The sequence below is a fragment of the Penicillium cataractarum genome (genome assembly GCF_028827025.1).
Source record: "Penicillium cataractarum strain IBT 29864 chromosome Unknown utg000010l, whole genome shotgun sequence".
Taxonomy (NCBI): domain Eukaryota; kingdom Fungi; phylum Ascomycota; class Eurotiomycetes; order Eurotiales; family Aspergillaceae; genus Penicillium; species Penicillium cataractarum.
In genome coordinates, this window is record NW_026622746.1 from 390,188 (window position 1) to 407,035 (window position 16,848).

Below are 16,848 nucleotides of genomic sequence, written 5' to 3' on the forward strand. Positions count from 1 at the left end.
TAGGTAAAGACTGGACTACAAATTAAGTTCAGCGTACACCAGCACTTCAAACACGCTTTTTACGTCGATATAACTACTCGCATGCACCACAAGAAGACCCACGTACCCTACGTGAGTGGTTTAAAGGTGTGGAAGATACTGTTACTCAGTATGGTATCCTATGTGAGGAAATCTACAAATTTGACGAAACAGGCTTCGCTATGGACCTATGTTCTACCGCAAAGGTGGTAATACGTGCAGAATACTACGGTCGGAGGTCGGTTATACAGCCAGGGAGCCGCGATTAGGTTACAACGGTCGAGGCTATTAATGCGTGTGGGTGGGTGCTACCGCCGTTGATTAACTTTAAGGGCAAGCGATAACTTGAATCCTGGTTCTCTATCGATATACCTGAGGACTGGAGGTTCGAGGTTAGCCCAAATAGGTGGGCAAATGATGCTGTTGGGCTTCGATGGCTTCAAAGCTCTTTAATCCTGCAAGAACTAATCGTTTACGTGGACGATATAGGTTGTCAATCCTTGACGGACATTGTACGCAGTTAGTCATTTAACACCTGAATTGGACCAAATCTGCGCCACAAACGATATTATACCTATCTGTATGCCTGCGCATAGCTCACATCTATTATAGCCACTAGATGTGGGCTGCTTCGCGGTGTTAAATCGGTCATATAGTGCGTTGGCGGATCGATAGGTGCGGTGTGGTATTAACCTTATCAACAAATTGACTTTCTAACCGTTTATCCACACCCTCGTACAGACGCTTATAAGATAAATAGTAATTTAAGCGCTTTTAAAGCGACTAAAATAGTACCACTTGACGCAGAACCGGTGTTATCTACGCTGGTTGTTCAGATACGTACACCTACACCAGTATCATGACCATTATTACCCTCAAACACCTGCGAATATTGAGCAGCTTATCAAACATGAGGCTTCAACTAAGCGTGTACTCAAGATTAGGTGAAACAGGTTTAGAAAGCATGTGAGGTGTATGCTAAAGAAAATCTTCTGCTACACGATGTAGTGCATCTTTTACACGCAGAACTATACAAGAAGACCCAAAAAGACACTACCAAAGCGAAAGATAGAGAGAGAAGAAGAAGAAGGTATATCAGTGGGTGAAGCTCATGAGCAAGGAATTGGTGTATTACATGAGATAGAAGATGGTGCGGTGGTCTCCGCAACACCGATACACAGGGGTGTAGAGACTAGCGATACGACCAAAAGACGTCAATATCTATGTGAAAAGTGTAGAAGACCAGGGAATAGGGCGTACGCTTGTACTGAAGTAGTTTGAATTGAATATACAGGTGTTATGGTGGTTCGAATGCTTCATGAACATAAATTAGGTGGGTGGGGTGGCGAAACACTTGTGAAATATATTATCAGAACTGCATTCGAAACGCCATTCCCAGGTTAGTTGGCCGATCTGCGATTCATACCAGCCTGCTGCTTCGGGCGACTAGAAATCAGGATTGAAAACTACGGCTACAAGGATATGAGAGGTAATTTATGAGCTTGAAGGTACGTACAATTCTAGATTTGAGCGGATCCCGATACTTTTCTATATGCGAATGCGAAATCCGAATACGAGAAGGGTCGAACCACTCGCATTCGGATTTCTAGCCCTGTTTGCCCCGAAGTTTGTCTAACGTCCATAATGCGGCTAGCTCAAGTCGGATTTGCGATTTATTTATAGATATTTCTTTAGAGCTTCAATCTGACGCTTCGGACAATACTTTGTACTCCGTAGAAAATAAGAATACTCTGGTTCCATATAGTCGCATTCTGCCACCGTGATCCGCTATAATGATAATTTTAAACCCTCTACGTAGACGTACCACTATTTATATTTTTCGTTTCCGAATTTATGTTTCGCGGTTCCGAAATTATAGGTCATCCATATGCGTTTCTATTATGATGTCATTGGGGTCTTTAACTGAGCAAAAACCTCGTAGGAGTCTCCATTTGCTTAAGCTCCAGACTGGCTGGGTCGTTATCCGGTGAATTGACGTGAGTCATCAATCCTTGGTCAAAATTCAGAAAACATAAAAGAGAGTTGATGAGTGTAGCATTCAGTAAAAGCAAGGAGAAACTTGCAAAGAGAGTTATGGACAACCCAGCGGAGGTGTAGTTGGTGTGAACTCGAACTATAGCAAGAACCAAAAATGCCATTGTGATCAACATCAGAAACTATAGAGTCCATTAGCTCTAGCTACAATGGTCATTATCGGTGATCCTCACCATCATGCTGATGAAAGATTTCCTCTTCTCTCGTTTGCAATAGTATGCTGATAGTACCAAGTTGGCGATGGCTATCGGTACTAGAGCAGCATTGACAATGAAATCGATGCTTTCGAATCTGACAACGATGAGAAGAAATTGAAGTTGTGTTCCAAACACAAAGAACAAATCGAATTTCAGTAGTGCGATGTACACCTGCATGTGAGATGTTAGCGCAGACTTTGAAAAAATTGCCGGAGTTACAAGGTTGCAGCAAACCTGATATGTAAGATACCGACGTTTCATCTGTAAATCTGCACTAATATTCTTGTAGAAAGACCACGAGAATTCAGCTCGTAACTTCCAAGTAAGGAAAGTCAAGCAAAGGGTGCCGACGGCCAAGATAGTCGGCACCAGAATAAGGACCATACGATATAAGTGAAGCAGACGTGTGTCAATTAGAGCATTTGCCATCATGCTTCTTAATGTCGGTTCGATCTCCTGCATCTGGAGGACGCCATATGCCGTCAGGCCCACGTTACAGAAACATAGTCCGACCAGTTGTATTGTGTTTCTATGACGCAGCGCATCGTATGAGAGTGCTAGCTCGTACAGAAGTGCAAATACATAAAGGCCCAAAAACGACTGCAGGTGGGAATCTGTGGCCCCTGTGTTGTCGCCCAGGTGAGCCCAAAGACTCATGAGAACCCAACTATAACAGAGTCAATCAAGTCAAATATGGGTTTTCGGTAATCACTGGACTTGAATACTTACACTTCAATCGCAACTGTGAATATAGTTTCGGTTATCACGGTTGTCGCGAACATTCGCGTCCATAGTGAGTTTAGCATGTAAAGAAGAGGTCGCCCAGAGTTTGGTGTTTGGCCGGAATCGTTGGGCTCATTGGCGCCCGAACTTGTCGACACCGTCGACATTGAGGTTTGCGATCTCTTGGACTTGATCGAGGATCGGTCATGATCATGAAAAATACCAGGGTCATAGCTGGTATGCTGATTTATAATATCAGGATATGACATGATGGCCAGGATGAGTACAAATAAACATGAAGACCAGGGGCCAAGTGGTAGTCTTTTTGAATGATAATTCAATTATTCTGTTATTAAAGATCTTAGTCTACCCCTTTTCGGAGTTAAGCCTACAACGGATCTAGACATTCGTCACGGGTAGCTCGACTACTCTATCTTGTCAATTTTCTGGTCCACTGCGAACGGGTTATTGGAACTAGTCAAAATTTGACAAAGAGGCGGGTCAAAAGGTTCGAGCTAGTGAAACTGTCTAGAGTACGGAGGTCCATCCCAAAAGTCTTTCGATAATTGCTTTTTCTAGTAATTTTGAATAGTACTAGCGTCGTTTTTGGCCATACCCGTCCTTCTGGCATTTACCCCTCCGTCAACCTCTGTCAATCTCTCTGGCAATCTCTTAACTATAGTTAAATACGATATCGCTACGCGTACTGCCGTAATTATGATGTCTGTTTTTGGTGTTAAACCTCGCCATATTTCCGATTGGACTAATATACCTACTGAAACCGTCAAAATAATCTATAAGCGAGCTGTTGAGCGTGGATTTGATCCTTCAAAACGACCTTTTACCTTAATTAATACCTACGTCGCTAATGCGTCTCGTTCTAGCCGCCTAAGAAAGTATACGCCTAAGCTCAAGACTACGCTAATTTCCCCCGCTTTGTTCGCTTCGTATTCGTGTTCATCACCGTGTTTCACTTTTCGTGCAGCCATCAGAGAGAATTTGAACCCCCTTAATCGCGTACGTGGTCATCCCTTTTCCTGCTGTGGATTTCGAACTTCTTGGACTCTTAAACAAGAAAACTATTGAACTTAGGCAGTGGACTAACAATAAGCTACCTGCTACTATAACGTAATTCCCTCCCGACCGTGCCACCCGCCCGACCGGCCACCATCAAGAATTTCAAAATCGATTGTCTCCATCAACACCCATACAATTTTCTATTGCTAACGATTCTTACATTAATTAATCCTATGCCTAATTACCCCACACCTACTACACGTAGGAGGTGCCCTAGTACGTGGTGGATCTGCCTAACTAGGCAATTCGCCCTATCTATGCGATACTACCCTATTAGCTTCTTCCTGCTGATTTAGCTGCTTCACTAGTTATAGACCTTCTTTAACCGATAGACTACCCTTATAGGGTATTAGTCTATGCGACTGGTTACGTTTCTAGCGCTTCTTCTTATTCGCTACGCGTAGATTCGTATTCTCTTAAGTAAGTAATATAGTGCTATATAAGGTGAGATAGTGATCCTTAATAATCTAATCTAGTAAGATCTTCGATAGTGTCGGAGGGCTATTTAACCGTTACTTTAGTAATTACTTAAGCGAGGATACTTACTTATATAATTAGATCACTATCCTAGGCGTCTTGAGCGTGAATTAACTAGATCTACTGCTTAGTCTGCTACTTAGGGGTATAGGCGTTCGTAGAGAGATATTTAGCGTTATAAGGATCCTCCCTAGGTGAATTAGATTTAGACCAGTCGCGACGAAGCTATTTTAAATAGTACTTAGTATAAAGGCTTCTAATCGCGCGCGTTAGTAATCCTCTAGGAAATTAAGCTTATCGATATAGTTATATCCTACGCGGATAAGATCGCTTACGAAGCGACCGTACGCGCGCTTTAATACCGTAAAGTACCTAATATTAAGAGGTTATAGGGTATACGATAAATACGTAGGTATATAAAGAGGTATAATATCGTTTTCTATATAGATTCGGTCGAATTAGGGTATAAGGTGGCTACGATAGCTATTAAGGATTAATAGCCGAAACCGATCTCGTACGCGCGAATTCGTGTATAGAATAAATGTTAATATATGGATATTGTGGGGTCATATGACGAAGGACCCACTCATATAACCCCTCTCTATATCTAGATCTTCTTCTCTATAAGATCTATCGAATTGATCCTTAACGATCTTACATTAAATTATATACTCGTATTGAATTACCTACTTAGGTAGGAGACTATCTAATACTCTAATACTCTTTGCTTTCTTATATGATCTTTACTATGTTTCCAAGATATAAATACTACTATGTTTCCTAACTAAATTGAATCAAGTTTATCATCCTTTATGATCTCTCTTCTAGATCAGTAGTACTCTTCTATAATCGTGGTACTTCTCCTTCATAGAAGTGCGCACGACCGATAGACTTATAACCGTGTATTTAGATACTATATTAAGTATTTACTAATCCTTATATACACTATCGTCTTATTTGTATAACCACGACTTTATAGTCACCGCCTAGAGTCCGATAGTTATAAGCCCGACGCCTCTACTCTAACTACTTAACTAATTTAATTCAATCTTCTCTTACTTTACTCTCACTCTTACTTTACTTCTCACACAGAAGCGATAGATTTAACTACTCTATAAGCTACCTAGCTTAACTACCTATTAAAATCTTACGCACACTAGGTTCCCTAGATTACTACGGTTAAAGACTATATAATCGTACACGACCTATAGAAATACGCTAATCCGGACTAAGCTACTCCGTCTACCCCGCCTTAGGAACTAATTAAACCATAGATATCTAATATAATTAGAAACCCTACTAATATATATAGGGTAACCCTATTAGTACTACCCCAAAACCCTAGCGGCACTACCTAGGGCCTGATTTCTGCCTGATTACTACTAAGCTTTTTATACCTATTAATTATAAATTTAACTACCCCCTTCCTTCTTATATATACGCATCCTTTCCTTCTAACTTCCCTTCTATCTTCTCCTACTAGGAAAGTCATATAACCTATATACTAATTCAATTTAAATTCTATCTACTAGGCCTAGCTAATTCGCCCTTAGCTAATTCGCTACTTACTAATCTACCTTACCCTTCTCTTTAATTACTTCTCCGCTAGCACTAATTTCTTAGCCTTACGACCGCGGCTAGCCCTACGCCCTTACCGAAGTTTCGTCTCCTAGTTTAATAGTATTCGCCTTATTATTATATTAGTTCTCTTTAAAGGCGGTAGTACTATAATTCCTATAGTTTTATCTATAGAAACGTATATACCTCTACTTCGCTTTCCCCTAGACTTCCGACTAATAAAATTCCTTCCCCCCTATCTCTACTAACGCTTTATAGTCTCTAGTAACTTCGGTCGTCTAATCCCCTTTACCCGATTCGGTTCGTTAATTCGAAGCCTTCCTACCCTTCTAATTCGCTACCGATTAGTCCGAATTACTAGATTCGGTAGGCGTAGCTAGTGTTATTAGTTAAAATCGGAAGGAAGAAGGGACTTACTACTATCTATTAGATCTTTAATTATATAGTTATATAGAAGACTAAGAGATTTCTAATAGTATTAAGTATAAGAGGGTAGTAGCTTCTCTACTCGGATAAATCCCTACTAGGTATTATATACCTTTCGAATAGCGCTTCTTAAGACCCGACCGAGGAGATCGCGTAAAATTAGAACTTAAAGTAAGATAGGGTAGCGGTAAATTTCGTCTTAAATTAAGTTAAATATCTACGAATATATATAGGAAACGACTTAGGAAACGACTTATATAGTTATAAGAATATTACCTATTAAAGTTCGAATTTCTCGCTTAAGCTTTATATAGGCGCCTTCTACGCGAGATAAAGTGAGCTCGTTATAATAGAGAATTCTATTAAGATAGTACCGTATAAATTACTTTACCCTATCACTAAACTACTACTTTTTAATATAATCGGTTACTAGTTAGTAGATCGGATCGCTAAGGGCTTCTAGAAAAGAGGCTTTTCTTACTTCTATCCTATCTTTAGTAGGCTCGAGGATAATTTATATAAATTTAGCCTTTATAGATCGCTATTCGTTAATAGTCTTCTTTAGAACTTCGAGAAGGTCCTATAAGAGTAGTTACTTTATAATTATTAGCCGAACGCGGGTCTTAACGTTCTTTATAATATACTAGAGATAAATTAGGCTAGTTATATCCTAGAAGACCTCCCTATATATATTTAAAAGAGCGTCTACGTCGTCGGAGAAGATAATACCTAGAGCTTAAATCTTTACCTATATAAGCTATATTTAAAGAGCTTAAAATATCTAAAGATATAACGATTCTTACTTATTACTAATAAAGTAATAGGCTACGTAGAAGGTTTTCCTTATTAAAGTTTATCCGACAATATTAACTATTAGTATATTATACCTAACCTAAAAAAATTAGTAATCTCTTATCTTTCTCTTATCTTACCTATCTTATCGATTAGTCTTATATATAGTATCTATCTATAGAAGATTTAGATAAATACGAAGAAATTAAAGGCCTATCCTTAAGATAAACATAATTCTGATTAGTCGCTATTAGCTATCTAATTCGTGTTATATAATCTATCCTAGTAGGCTTTCTATTATAGCTTTAATCGATATACGCCCGCTAAGGAAAATTAATCTAGTCCGGGCGCGGAGGTTTTTAAGGTCTCTTAAGTTAAGTAGACTCTTCTTAGACTCTAAAAGTGTTAAAATTACTAAAGGTTTTAGGCCTTTTTTAAAGTAATCGAAGAGTCGCTCTTCCTTATTAGCTCTCTCTTCTTACCGTAGCGGAACTAGGAGATTTAGTAGAACTAGGCTATAATTATATTTACTATATTTAACTATAATCTTATAACGGTCTAGAATAACCTTTTTCCTATCCTTCCGAAGGTAGATTTAAATTATATATAGGTAATTAGTCCTAATCTTATTAACCTCTCGCTATTTAGCCTTACTTATAGTAGAAGGACCCTTCTTAGTCTCTAGCTAAAGGTAATAAGATAGTTTAACCCTTTCAGGATTAGACCTTCTTATAACTAGGGTAAAGCCCTATTCTTTAGTAGATTCCTAGAGGGCCTTCTTCGTAAGGTCACAGGTTTTATAGAATTGTGGTAGATCTAGTTATAGTATAGGTAGTAAAATAGACTGTGAAGAAGAATCCATAGTTAGTGGGGGGCGCTAAGGCCTAGTACTAGACGAGAGAAGTTAAATTAAATTAGTGTGTGGGTTATATAACTTTCCTAGTAGGAGAAGATAGAAGGGAAGTTAGAAGGAAAGGATACGTGTATATAAGAAGGAAGGGGGTAGTTAAATTTATAATTAATAGGTATAAAAAGCTTAGTAGTAATCAGGCAGAAATTAGGCCCCGGGTAGTACCGCCAGGGTTTTAGGGTAGTGCTAACAGGGTTACCCTATATATATATCTAATCTTCCTAAACAGCTACTTAGGCTTATCGACCTTACGTCTAACTAATTAGCTATCTATAACATACTACTAAGTGAATACGAATCGTTAAGATTAGACTACCTACGATATCTTCGATCTATCGAATCTCTTAAGTAAGGTATCCGATCCTCGCTTATACTAGAAGGACGTTAAATCGTTAATAGCCTATTAGCACACGAAGCTATAGTAAAACTATATACTACCTTCGCCCTATCCGACTAATCGAAGAATCGTTAAATCCTACGCGATTAGGATAAGCTAAAACGATAAGCTCTACTAACTAAATTATCTTAACTACTTATATAGGGTCAGAAATAGCTAATTAGCTAATTAGAAGGCGAGAAAGTAGTAATTACCCACTTCTAAGACTATCTATCTCTAGTATACGATTTCCTAGAGATAATTCAACCTAGCGACTAAGGATTCTATACCTTCTAGTATAATATAATCCTATAGGGTCTAAAGAGACCTACCCTAACCGAACTAGTTAATTAATTCGTCGATTAATATAGACCGCCTACTACTAGTAGTAGTAGAAGACGACCTATCGCCTACACGACCTACTAAGGACGTTAACCTAATAAATTAGACGAAGAAGGATCTATATAATTAACTAGAAGAAGGAAGTGTCCTTATAGGGGTATACCTAACTCTAGTAATCACGATTTTAAGATATATCGCTATATAAATCCTAAGGTAAGACCTAGGGGGTAGTAACCTAACCTAGAGATCTAAGAGTAATTTAAAAAGTAATACGATAAATCTAGAGGATTTAAGATAGCCTATTAACGTATAATTCGACGTTACTAACCGGCTAATTTAACTAGTTCGCCTAATTTAACTAATTTAACTAATTCGACTAATTCGACTAATTTAGCTAATTTAGCTAATTTAACCGCTAAAGATACTTTCTCTACCTATATACTAAAATAATAGGTCGAGACTCTCTTTCGAGAGGAAGATAGTATTACGATAAGTATAATTAGGATTCCTACTAAGAAGAACGATACCTAGTACTATAATACTAGAGTATTAATTTAGGACGAGGATCATGGCACGAAGATATCGGGCCATGGCACGAAACCTGGCATGCCACTAGTCCTAACTAGGTATCCTTCCCGCATCACCCAAAATGATACATTCGACAGCTGTATAATACTTGCCAAGCCCTTATGTATGTATTTCCCTATACATAAGCGCTTCTCGTAAATAATCGAATGTCGTCGGCGATCATAGACGCCGATATCATGTGATCATGTGACCCAACCGGGTGGTTGTTTATGTTGACCCTATACATTCCAATTAGCCATAGTAACACATACCCCTTCCTACCTTTCTACCACTACCACCTATTTTCCAAGAGTCCATACAGCCATCCAAATCGCCTGAATTTGCAGAGATTTCAAAGATAATTCAATTTCCTAATTAAGAAGCTAACATACTATCAATCTAGATTACCCTTCCACCTACCCATCGCCCTTCTCAGCGCCCTTCTCATCGCCTTTTCCGCCCTACACGGGCGGTCTCCTTCCTCACAATCTCGAATCCAGAGGGATCTCGCTTAGTGGATCTGGCCAATCGAGTGGATCGGCGGATTGGTTGTTTAGTGGTTGGTTGTTTAGTGGTTGGTTGTTTAGTGGTTGGTTGTTCAGCCTCAACAGTCCTCTTCGCAGCCTCTACCCTAGGGTCCTTTTGAGCATGGTTTGCCCGTCCACGGGGACGCCCGGCGGCCTTCGCGATGGCTGGTTCCTCGATTCGAAGAACAGTTTCTATGTTAAGTGGCTGGTAGTCGTCTTCAATTGAAGCTAGAAGCCACCACTGCCGGTGGAATTGGTCCCTTCTCAGGGCCTGCTTGCCTTCGATTGCTGCCACAATCTCGTGAATACAAGGTAGCCCCAGTGACTGCCGATGGTAGTGAGTGCAGTCTGCCAACTGTAACTCTTTCTTCTGGTAGGCAGTTAACTGCTGGGCAACTCGTTGAAGGGCACATGTGGCAACCCAGCCAAGAACCGACCGAAATAACGGTATAAGGAGGTTATCTGGTAGTTTCTGGCGGTCCTCCCTAATTGCCTGGTTGATGGTAATATGACGAGTACTAACCGCGGTTTGAACCCGGGTCATTACTGTCAGGAGATCTCCAATCGAGTATTTGATATAGGTCTTGAGATAGGCATGGGCCCCTTCTACTCGCGAGGAGGAGGTCTCTCCGAAGTGAAGGGTTTGGTTGGTATAACAGCGAAGAAAGCGTTGCTTTATACTATCCTTCATCTGTCACGGGCTGTTGCCCGATATTGGTCACGTGTATCACGGAACCTTGGCATGTTGACATGGAGAACACGCGGGACGAACCTTTCTTCCCTAAGCTTTTTGTAAACAGCATGTTGGCCTAGTTAGATTGAATTAAGTCTTACTTCAGCCCCTCACATACAAAAAGCTTCCTTCTACACCTAGAAGTACCACTGGTTATTAGAAAGCCCTAGGAAGACGACCTAGGCGCTCATTGGAAACACCCCTGAATCCCCGGCGATTCAGTGACGGCCACACAACGGAACGGAACCCTCGCGTATAAGGCCTTAGTGCTCGAGACGTATTGGAAAGCCCTAGAAGATCTCAATTCCTAGGCACATTGGAACATTGGAACGGAATATAAGCGAATAGCAACCGAAACGGTACCGGTCGCTACCCATAGGACCCTCGACGCGAAGCCGATTGAGAAACGAAGAACGCACGAATAAACCGCTACACACGGCAGAGAATGGCAAGAAATAGCGAATCGTCTAGTCCCCCTAGTTGGGCTCAGACATTAATGCAGCAAATCGCCCAGAGCCACGCCGTATACGAGAGTGCTACCACAGCACAGAACGAACGGAACACCGCGCAAGACGAACGGATCGAAAAACTTGAGGCATTACTCCAGAACATATCAATCCCTAGCAAAACACCGCCGAATCCCTCTCGAATCGAAACCGAGGTCACGCAGGATAGAACAGGGATAGCTATACAACGCCCTCGGCCACGACTACCGGACCCAGCGATGTTTGCAGGGAGCTCTTCGGAGTGGCCATCCTGGCGAACAGTGATGGAAAACAAGCTAGCAGTAGACGGCGAAGCTATCGGGAGCCCACAAGATCAATTCGCGTACGTCTTCTCTCGGCTAGAAAAGCTAGCCCTAAAGAACACCAATTCGTTCGTGAAAACACAGCGAAACGACCGCGAACCACGACAGCTTCTTGACTACCTCGAAAACATCTATGGCGACCCGAACATCAAAGCAAGAGCAGCAAGACGGCTTCACCTAATACGACAACGCGAAGACCAGTCCTTCGCGAGGTTCCTACCTCAGTTAGAAAGGGAATTCGCTGACGCAGGCGCTTTTGAATGGCCTGACGAGCCTAAGCGGCAAGTTTTGCTAGCTTCGCTTAACCGAAAAATGACCGAAACGCTACGGTATCGCGGCGTCCCTAGCACCTTTTCGGAGTTAATCACACGACTCCACGAGATTAGTGCAGACAACGACACCCTGGATATTAATCGTACTCGGAATACACGCTCTAAGAGAACGACTGACGAGATGGACTGGACCCCTACTGTCTCTGTAAACCGTACCGAACCGCGTACGAAACCCCAACGATTCGAGAAGGAACACCCTAAGCAAGCGAAATGGGTCAGCCAGGACGAACTGGATAAGCGACGGGCCGAAGGGAAATGCTTACGATGCGGGAGATCCGGACACCTTATCGCGAGGTGCGCACTCCTACCGGCGCAACCGCCGAATAGTACACGTACCGCTACCAGTTCGAGCAAGAAAAGACGTGAGCGTACGGTCAATGTGAAGAAGGCAAGGCCTACAAGTGATAGCGAGTCAGTCACGACGGCTTCCGACAACGAAGATGTGACTACTGAGGACGATTCGGGAAAAGAATAGCTCCTGTTCTAAGCCGCGAGCAGGAGCGGAAGGGGGTCGAGAAGCTACTTAAACGTGAGACATTACCGTTTATAGTCGATGCTAGAGTGAATGGAATCCAATTTACACAAGCTCTCGTCGATAGCGGCTGCCGCTGCTATGCAACGGTAAACGAGTCTTTAGTCCAGTCGCTCGACCTTCCGCGCATTAAGATACAGCCACGAGTCCTTGACGGAGTGGTACCGAACCAGTGCCGAATCACCCACATTACCCATTTCGACCTCGATGTCCACGGCCAGCAACAAGGCCGCGTATTTGCCTATATTATCGGACCACAAAGCGATAGTATGATACTTGGGGACCCATGGCTACACGACGTGAACGGACGATATTCGGCAAGGAAAGGATACCTAGACATCTTCACAAGGTCTGGGGAGCGGACAAGATGTTGGAACCGCGCGGATCGCACTATCGGGCCTGATGGAGTAAAGAGACTACGCGTCGTGCAGGTTAAGGCATCATCTATACAGCAACTCGTACGTAGCGTACCGGATGCGGATCGTTTGCGAATCGGCAGGGTTTCGCTAGACGATATTGAGAGAGCATTACGACCCAAGAAGCACATCGACCCAAAGGATAAGCTACCGAAACACTACTGGCGATGGCTAGCCGCCTTCAGCCAACAGTTAGCCGACCAGCTACCTCCGCACCGGCCAGGAATCGATCATAAGATCCCTCTGAAACGCGACCGAAACGGTTTCGAAGAGCCACCACCATATGGTCCTCTCTACGGCATGAACAAAGAGGAACTTCTTTACCTACGGAAAACGTTGACAGACCTACTCGGGAAGAACTTTATACGGGTGAGCCAATCACCTGCAGCAGCACCAATCTTGTTAGTTAGAAAGCCAGGTGGTGGCGTACGATTTTGCGTTGACTACCGAGGGTTAAACGAACAAACGGTGAAGGATCGCTACCCTCTACCGTTGATTCGCGAGACGCTGCGGAATATGGGGCACGCCCGCTGGTTCACGAAACTCGATATCATCGCAGCTTTCCATAAGATCCGCATTCACCCCGGAGAAGAATGGAAGACAGCATTCCGGACGCGATATGGGCTCTACGAGTGGAACGTTACCCCGTTCGGATTAACAGGCGCGCCGGCGACGTTCCAGAGGTACATTAACCAGACTCTGCGAGAGTACTTAGATGATTTCGTGTCGGCATACGTTGACGATATAATCATCTACACCAACGGAACGCTAGCGGATCACCGCCGAAAGGTTGGCGATGTGCTACAGAAACTAATGGACGCGGGTCTACAATGCGATATTGCGAAATCGGAGTTCGAGCAGGGCTCAGTGAAGTATCTTGGCTTTATCGTCGAAGCTGGAAAGGGGATCCGCGTTGACCCAAAGAAGGTAGAGGCTATCAGAGCATGGGAGAGGCCGAAGTCTATACGAGACGTGCGAAGCTTCATTGGATTTGCGAACTTCTACCGACCGTTTATACCACGATTCGCCGACCTTTCGGCACCGTTAACACGGCTAATGAAGAAAGACGCTATTTTCAAATGGGACGATGACTGCCAGCAGGCCTTCACGGAACTGAAAGAGCTCTTTATAAACGCACCAATCTTAGCACACTTCGAAGAGGATCGCCAAACAGTCGTGGAAACCGACGCTTCTGGATGGGCAACTGGGGCGGTTCTATCGCAACGTGGCCCCGACGGACAACTACGGCCATGCGCCTACCTATCCCAGAAGCTATCTCCAGCAGAGTCAAACTACGAGATTCATGATAAGGAGCTTCTAGCGATTATACGCGCCTTGCGCGAATGGAGACCTGAGCTGAAAATGGTGCCTAGATTCACCATCGTAACAGACCATAAGAACCTTCGATACTTCGGCAAAGCACAACACCTGAACGAACGGCAAATGCGTTGGGCAGATCTCCTAACAGAGTTCGATTTCGACCTTCGTTATCGCCCTGGCAAGCTTGCAGTAAGGCCGGACGCATTATCACGACGGAGCCAGGATATGCCTAAGAGTATCACTGACGAAAGGCTATCGAATCGCTTCCGAATCCTACTCAAAAGGGTCAAGATCAAAACAGGACGGCTAGACCCTCAACCAGCCGACGACCAACCTAGTGAGGGGATTGACTTTGAAAGAGATATCCCTCTCTTTGAAGAACCAGAACTACAGACGGAATGGAAAAGAGCAAGGGCGTCCGACTCGATCTACCAACGAATCTCCTACGCTTTGCTAAAGGGAGAGCGCCGAATTGCTGCCGAAACGAACATTAAAACAAGCCTATCTGAGTGCCATCTAGACGATCGGGGACTGCTCCATTTCAGACAACGGATCTGGATCCCTGATAACGAAGTCCTACGCACGGGAATTATACAGAAGATCCACGATTCACACGTCACAGCGCACCCAGGACGAGACGCTACCTATTCGATACTATCTCGACGGTTTTTCTGGCCAGGGGCAGCGAAGGACGTACGACGTTTCCTTCGTAACTGTACAATCTGTGGACGGAGCTCAGTATGGCGAGACACAAGACATGGGTTATTAAAACCACTACCAATTCCCCAGCGAATCTGGGCCGAAATATCAGTGGACTTCATTACCGGGCTACCACCCTCAGGATCCACGGGAGCAACAAACTGTATGGTGATAACAGATCGGTTGACAAAGGGCGTGATTCTAGTCGGAATGAGGAATACAACAGCAGAGGATGTAGCAGAGGTGTTCCTCACACACTTCTATATGCATCATGGGGTACCACTAGCGATTGTGAGCGACCGCGGCCCCCAATTCGTGAGTTCTTTCTGGGGAAGGGTATGCGAAAGGCTATCGATTCAACGCCGATTATCCACTGCTTTCCACCCCCAGACCGACGGTGCAACAGAACGTGCCAATCAGGAGATCGAACGAATTCTACGTGTGTTCACGACGTACGCACAGGATAACTGGAAAGATCTACTACCAATAGTCGCAGTGGCAATTAATAATCGTGATGCCGCTTCAACAGGAATCTCGCCATTCTTCTTCACCCACGGCTACCACATTGACCCGATTGGTATCGACGAAGCAGGGCAGCTACAGGACGCCCTGACCCAACCACGAAAGACAGGCGAAACCTTCGTGAATCGCCTACGAGAAGCCACCGATTGGGCCCAGGCCGCTATTGCTTCTGCACAGGCCCTTCAAGAAGAGCAAACGAACCGACGTCGACAGGCTGCGCCTATCTATAAGAAGGATGACTGGGTTTGGCTAAACCTTCGGAATGTACGCACGCAGCGACCGTCAAAGAAGTTAGATTGGCTACATGCTCGATACCGAGTAGTAGACGTTCCGTCACCGTTTACAGTCCGACTCGATGTGCCTACTGGTATACACCCAGTGTTCCACATCGAGTTAGTCCGCCCAGCGGCAACGGACCCGTTCCCATCCCAAGTAGTGGACGATTCGCAGCCACCACCGCTGCTAGTCGACGGGGAGGAGGAATACGACGTTGAGCGAATCCTAGCTATACGACGGAGGAAGATTGGGCGAGGATATCGTGACGAAGCGCTAGTGAAATGGAGAGGATGGGCGGAACAGACGTGGGAAAGACTAGACTCGGTCCAAAACTGCAGCGCGTTGGATGCCTTTGAGGAGCAATACGGCCCCGTTTCGGATGTGATTCGCCAACAAATCGACACCGGAACCCATGTCGTCGTACCCCTAACGAAGTTAAGGCTAGGAGGGGGTATTGTCACGGGCTGTTGCCCGATATTGGTCACGTGTATCACGGAACCTTGGCATGTTGACATGGAGAACACGCGGGACGAACCTTTCTTCCCTAAGCTTTTTGTAAACAGCATGTTGGCCTAGTTAGATTGAATTAAGTCTTACTTCAGCCCCTCACATCATCCATTGGTTGGAGATGTATTGTATAGCTTCAGCAAAAACCTCGTGTTTGAATTCCTCCTGGAAGCTCTCCCAAGCAGTCTTCATCTCAGCTATTGTAGGTGCGAAGATGACTTGGTTAAATAGCTGCTTTGCGCTCTGCCAACGCTCCGTAATTTCATCTCGCGTATCCCCTTCCCTCTCAAGATAGACTAAGATATGCTGAGCGATCTTTGGTCTCAATCTCTTCTTAATATTCTTCTGGATATGCCATATGCAAAGGAGGGCGATTGTAGTAGGAAACACCGTTGCTAGGGTAGCTAAGAGACTCTCTGTATCGTCCGAAAATGTAGTGATAGGAGGCGGGATTGAACGGGAGTGTAGAAGATCTCGAAGGGTTTCTAAAACCTATTGGTATGAACCCTCTCTCTCGTTAGAGACGAAAGCGCATGCCACATAGAAGGTCCCGCTAGTTGCCGATCTTCCCACAACGTTGACCATAGGCATCTTGTAACAATTCGTTTTGTATGTGGCATCAATCCAGAGTACGGAGG

At 43.9% G+C, this 16,848-nt stretch overlaps 1 protein-coding gene across 1 annotated transcript; it reads right to left on the reverse strand.

Moving 5' to 3' along the window:
- Positions 1-1,937: 1,937 nt before the first annotated feature.
- N7496_012298 (uncharacterized protein) lies at positions 1,938-3,262 on the reverse strand (the record flags this gene model as incomplete). Its single annotated transcript, XM_056705211.1, has 4 exons — positions 1,938-2,195; positions 2,247-2,441; positions 2,505-2,937; positions 3,000-3,262. 4 exons carry the CDS (start codon positions 3,260-3,262, stop codon positions 1,938-1,940), a joined length of 1,149 nt encoding a protein of 382 aa, XP_056549109.1.
- Between the last annotated feature and the right edge of the window lie 13,586 nt (positions 3,263-16,848).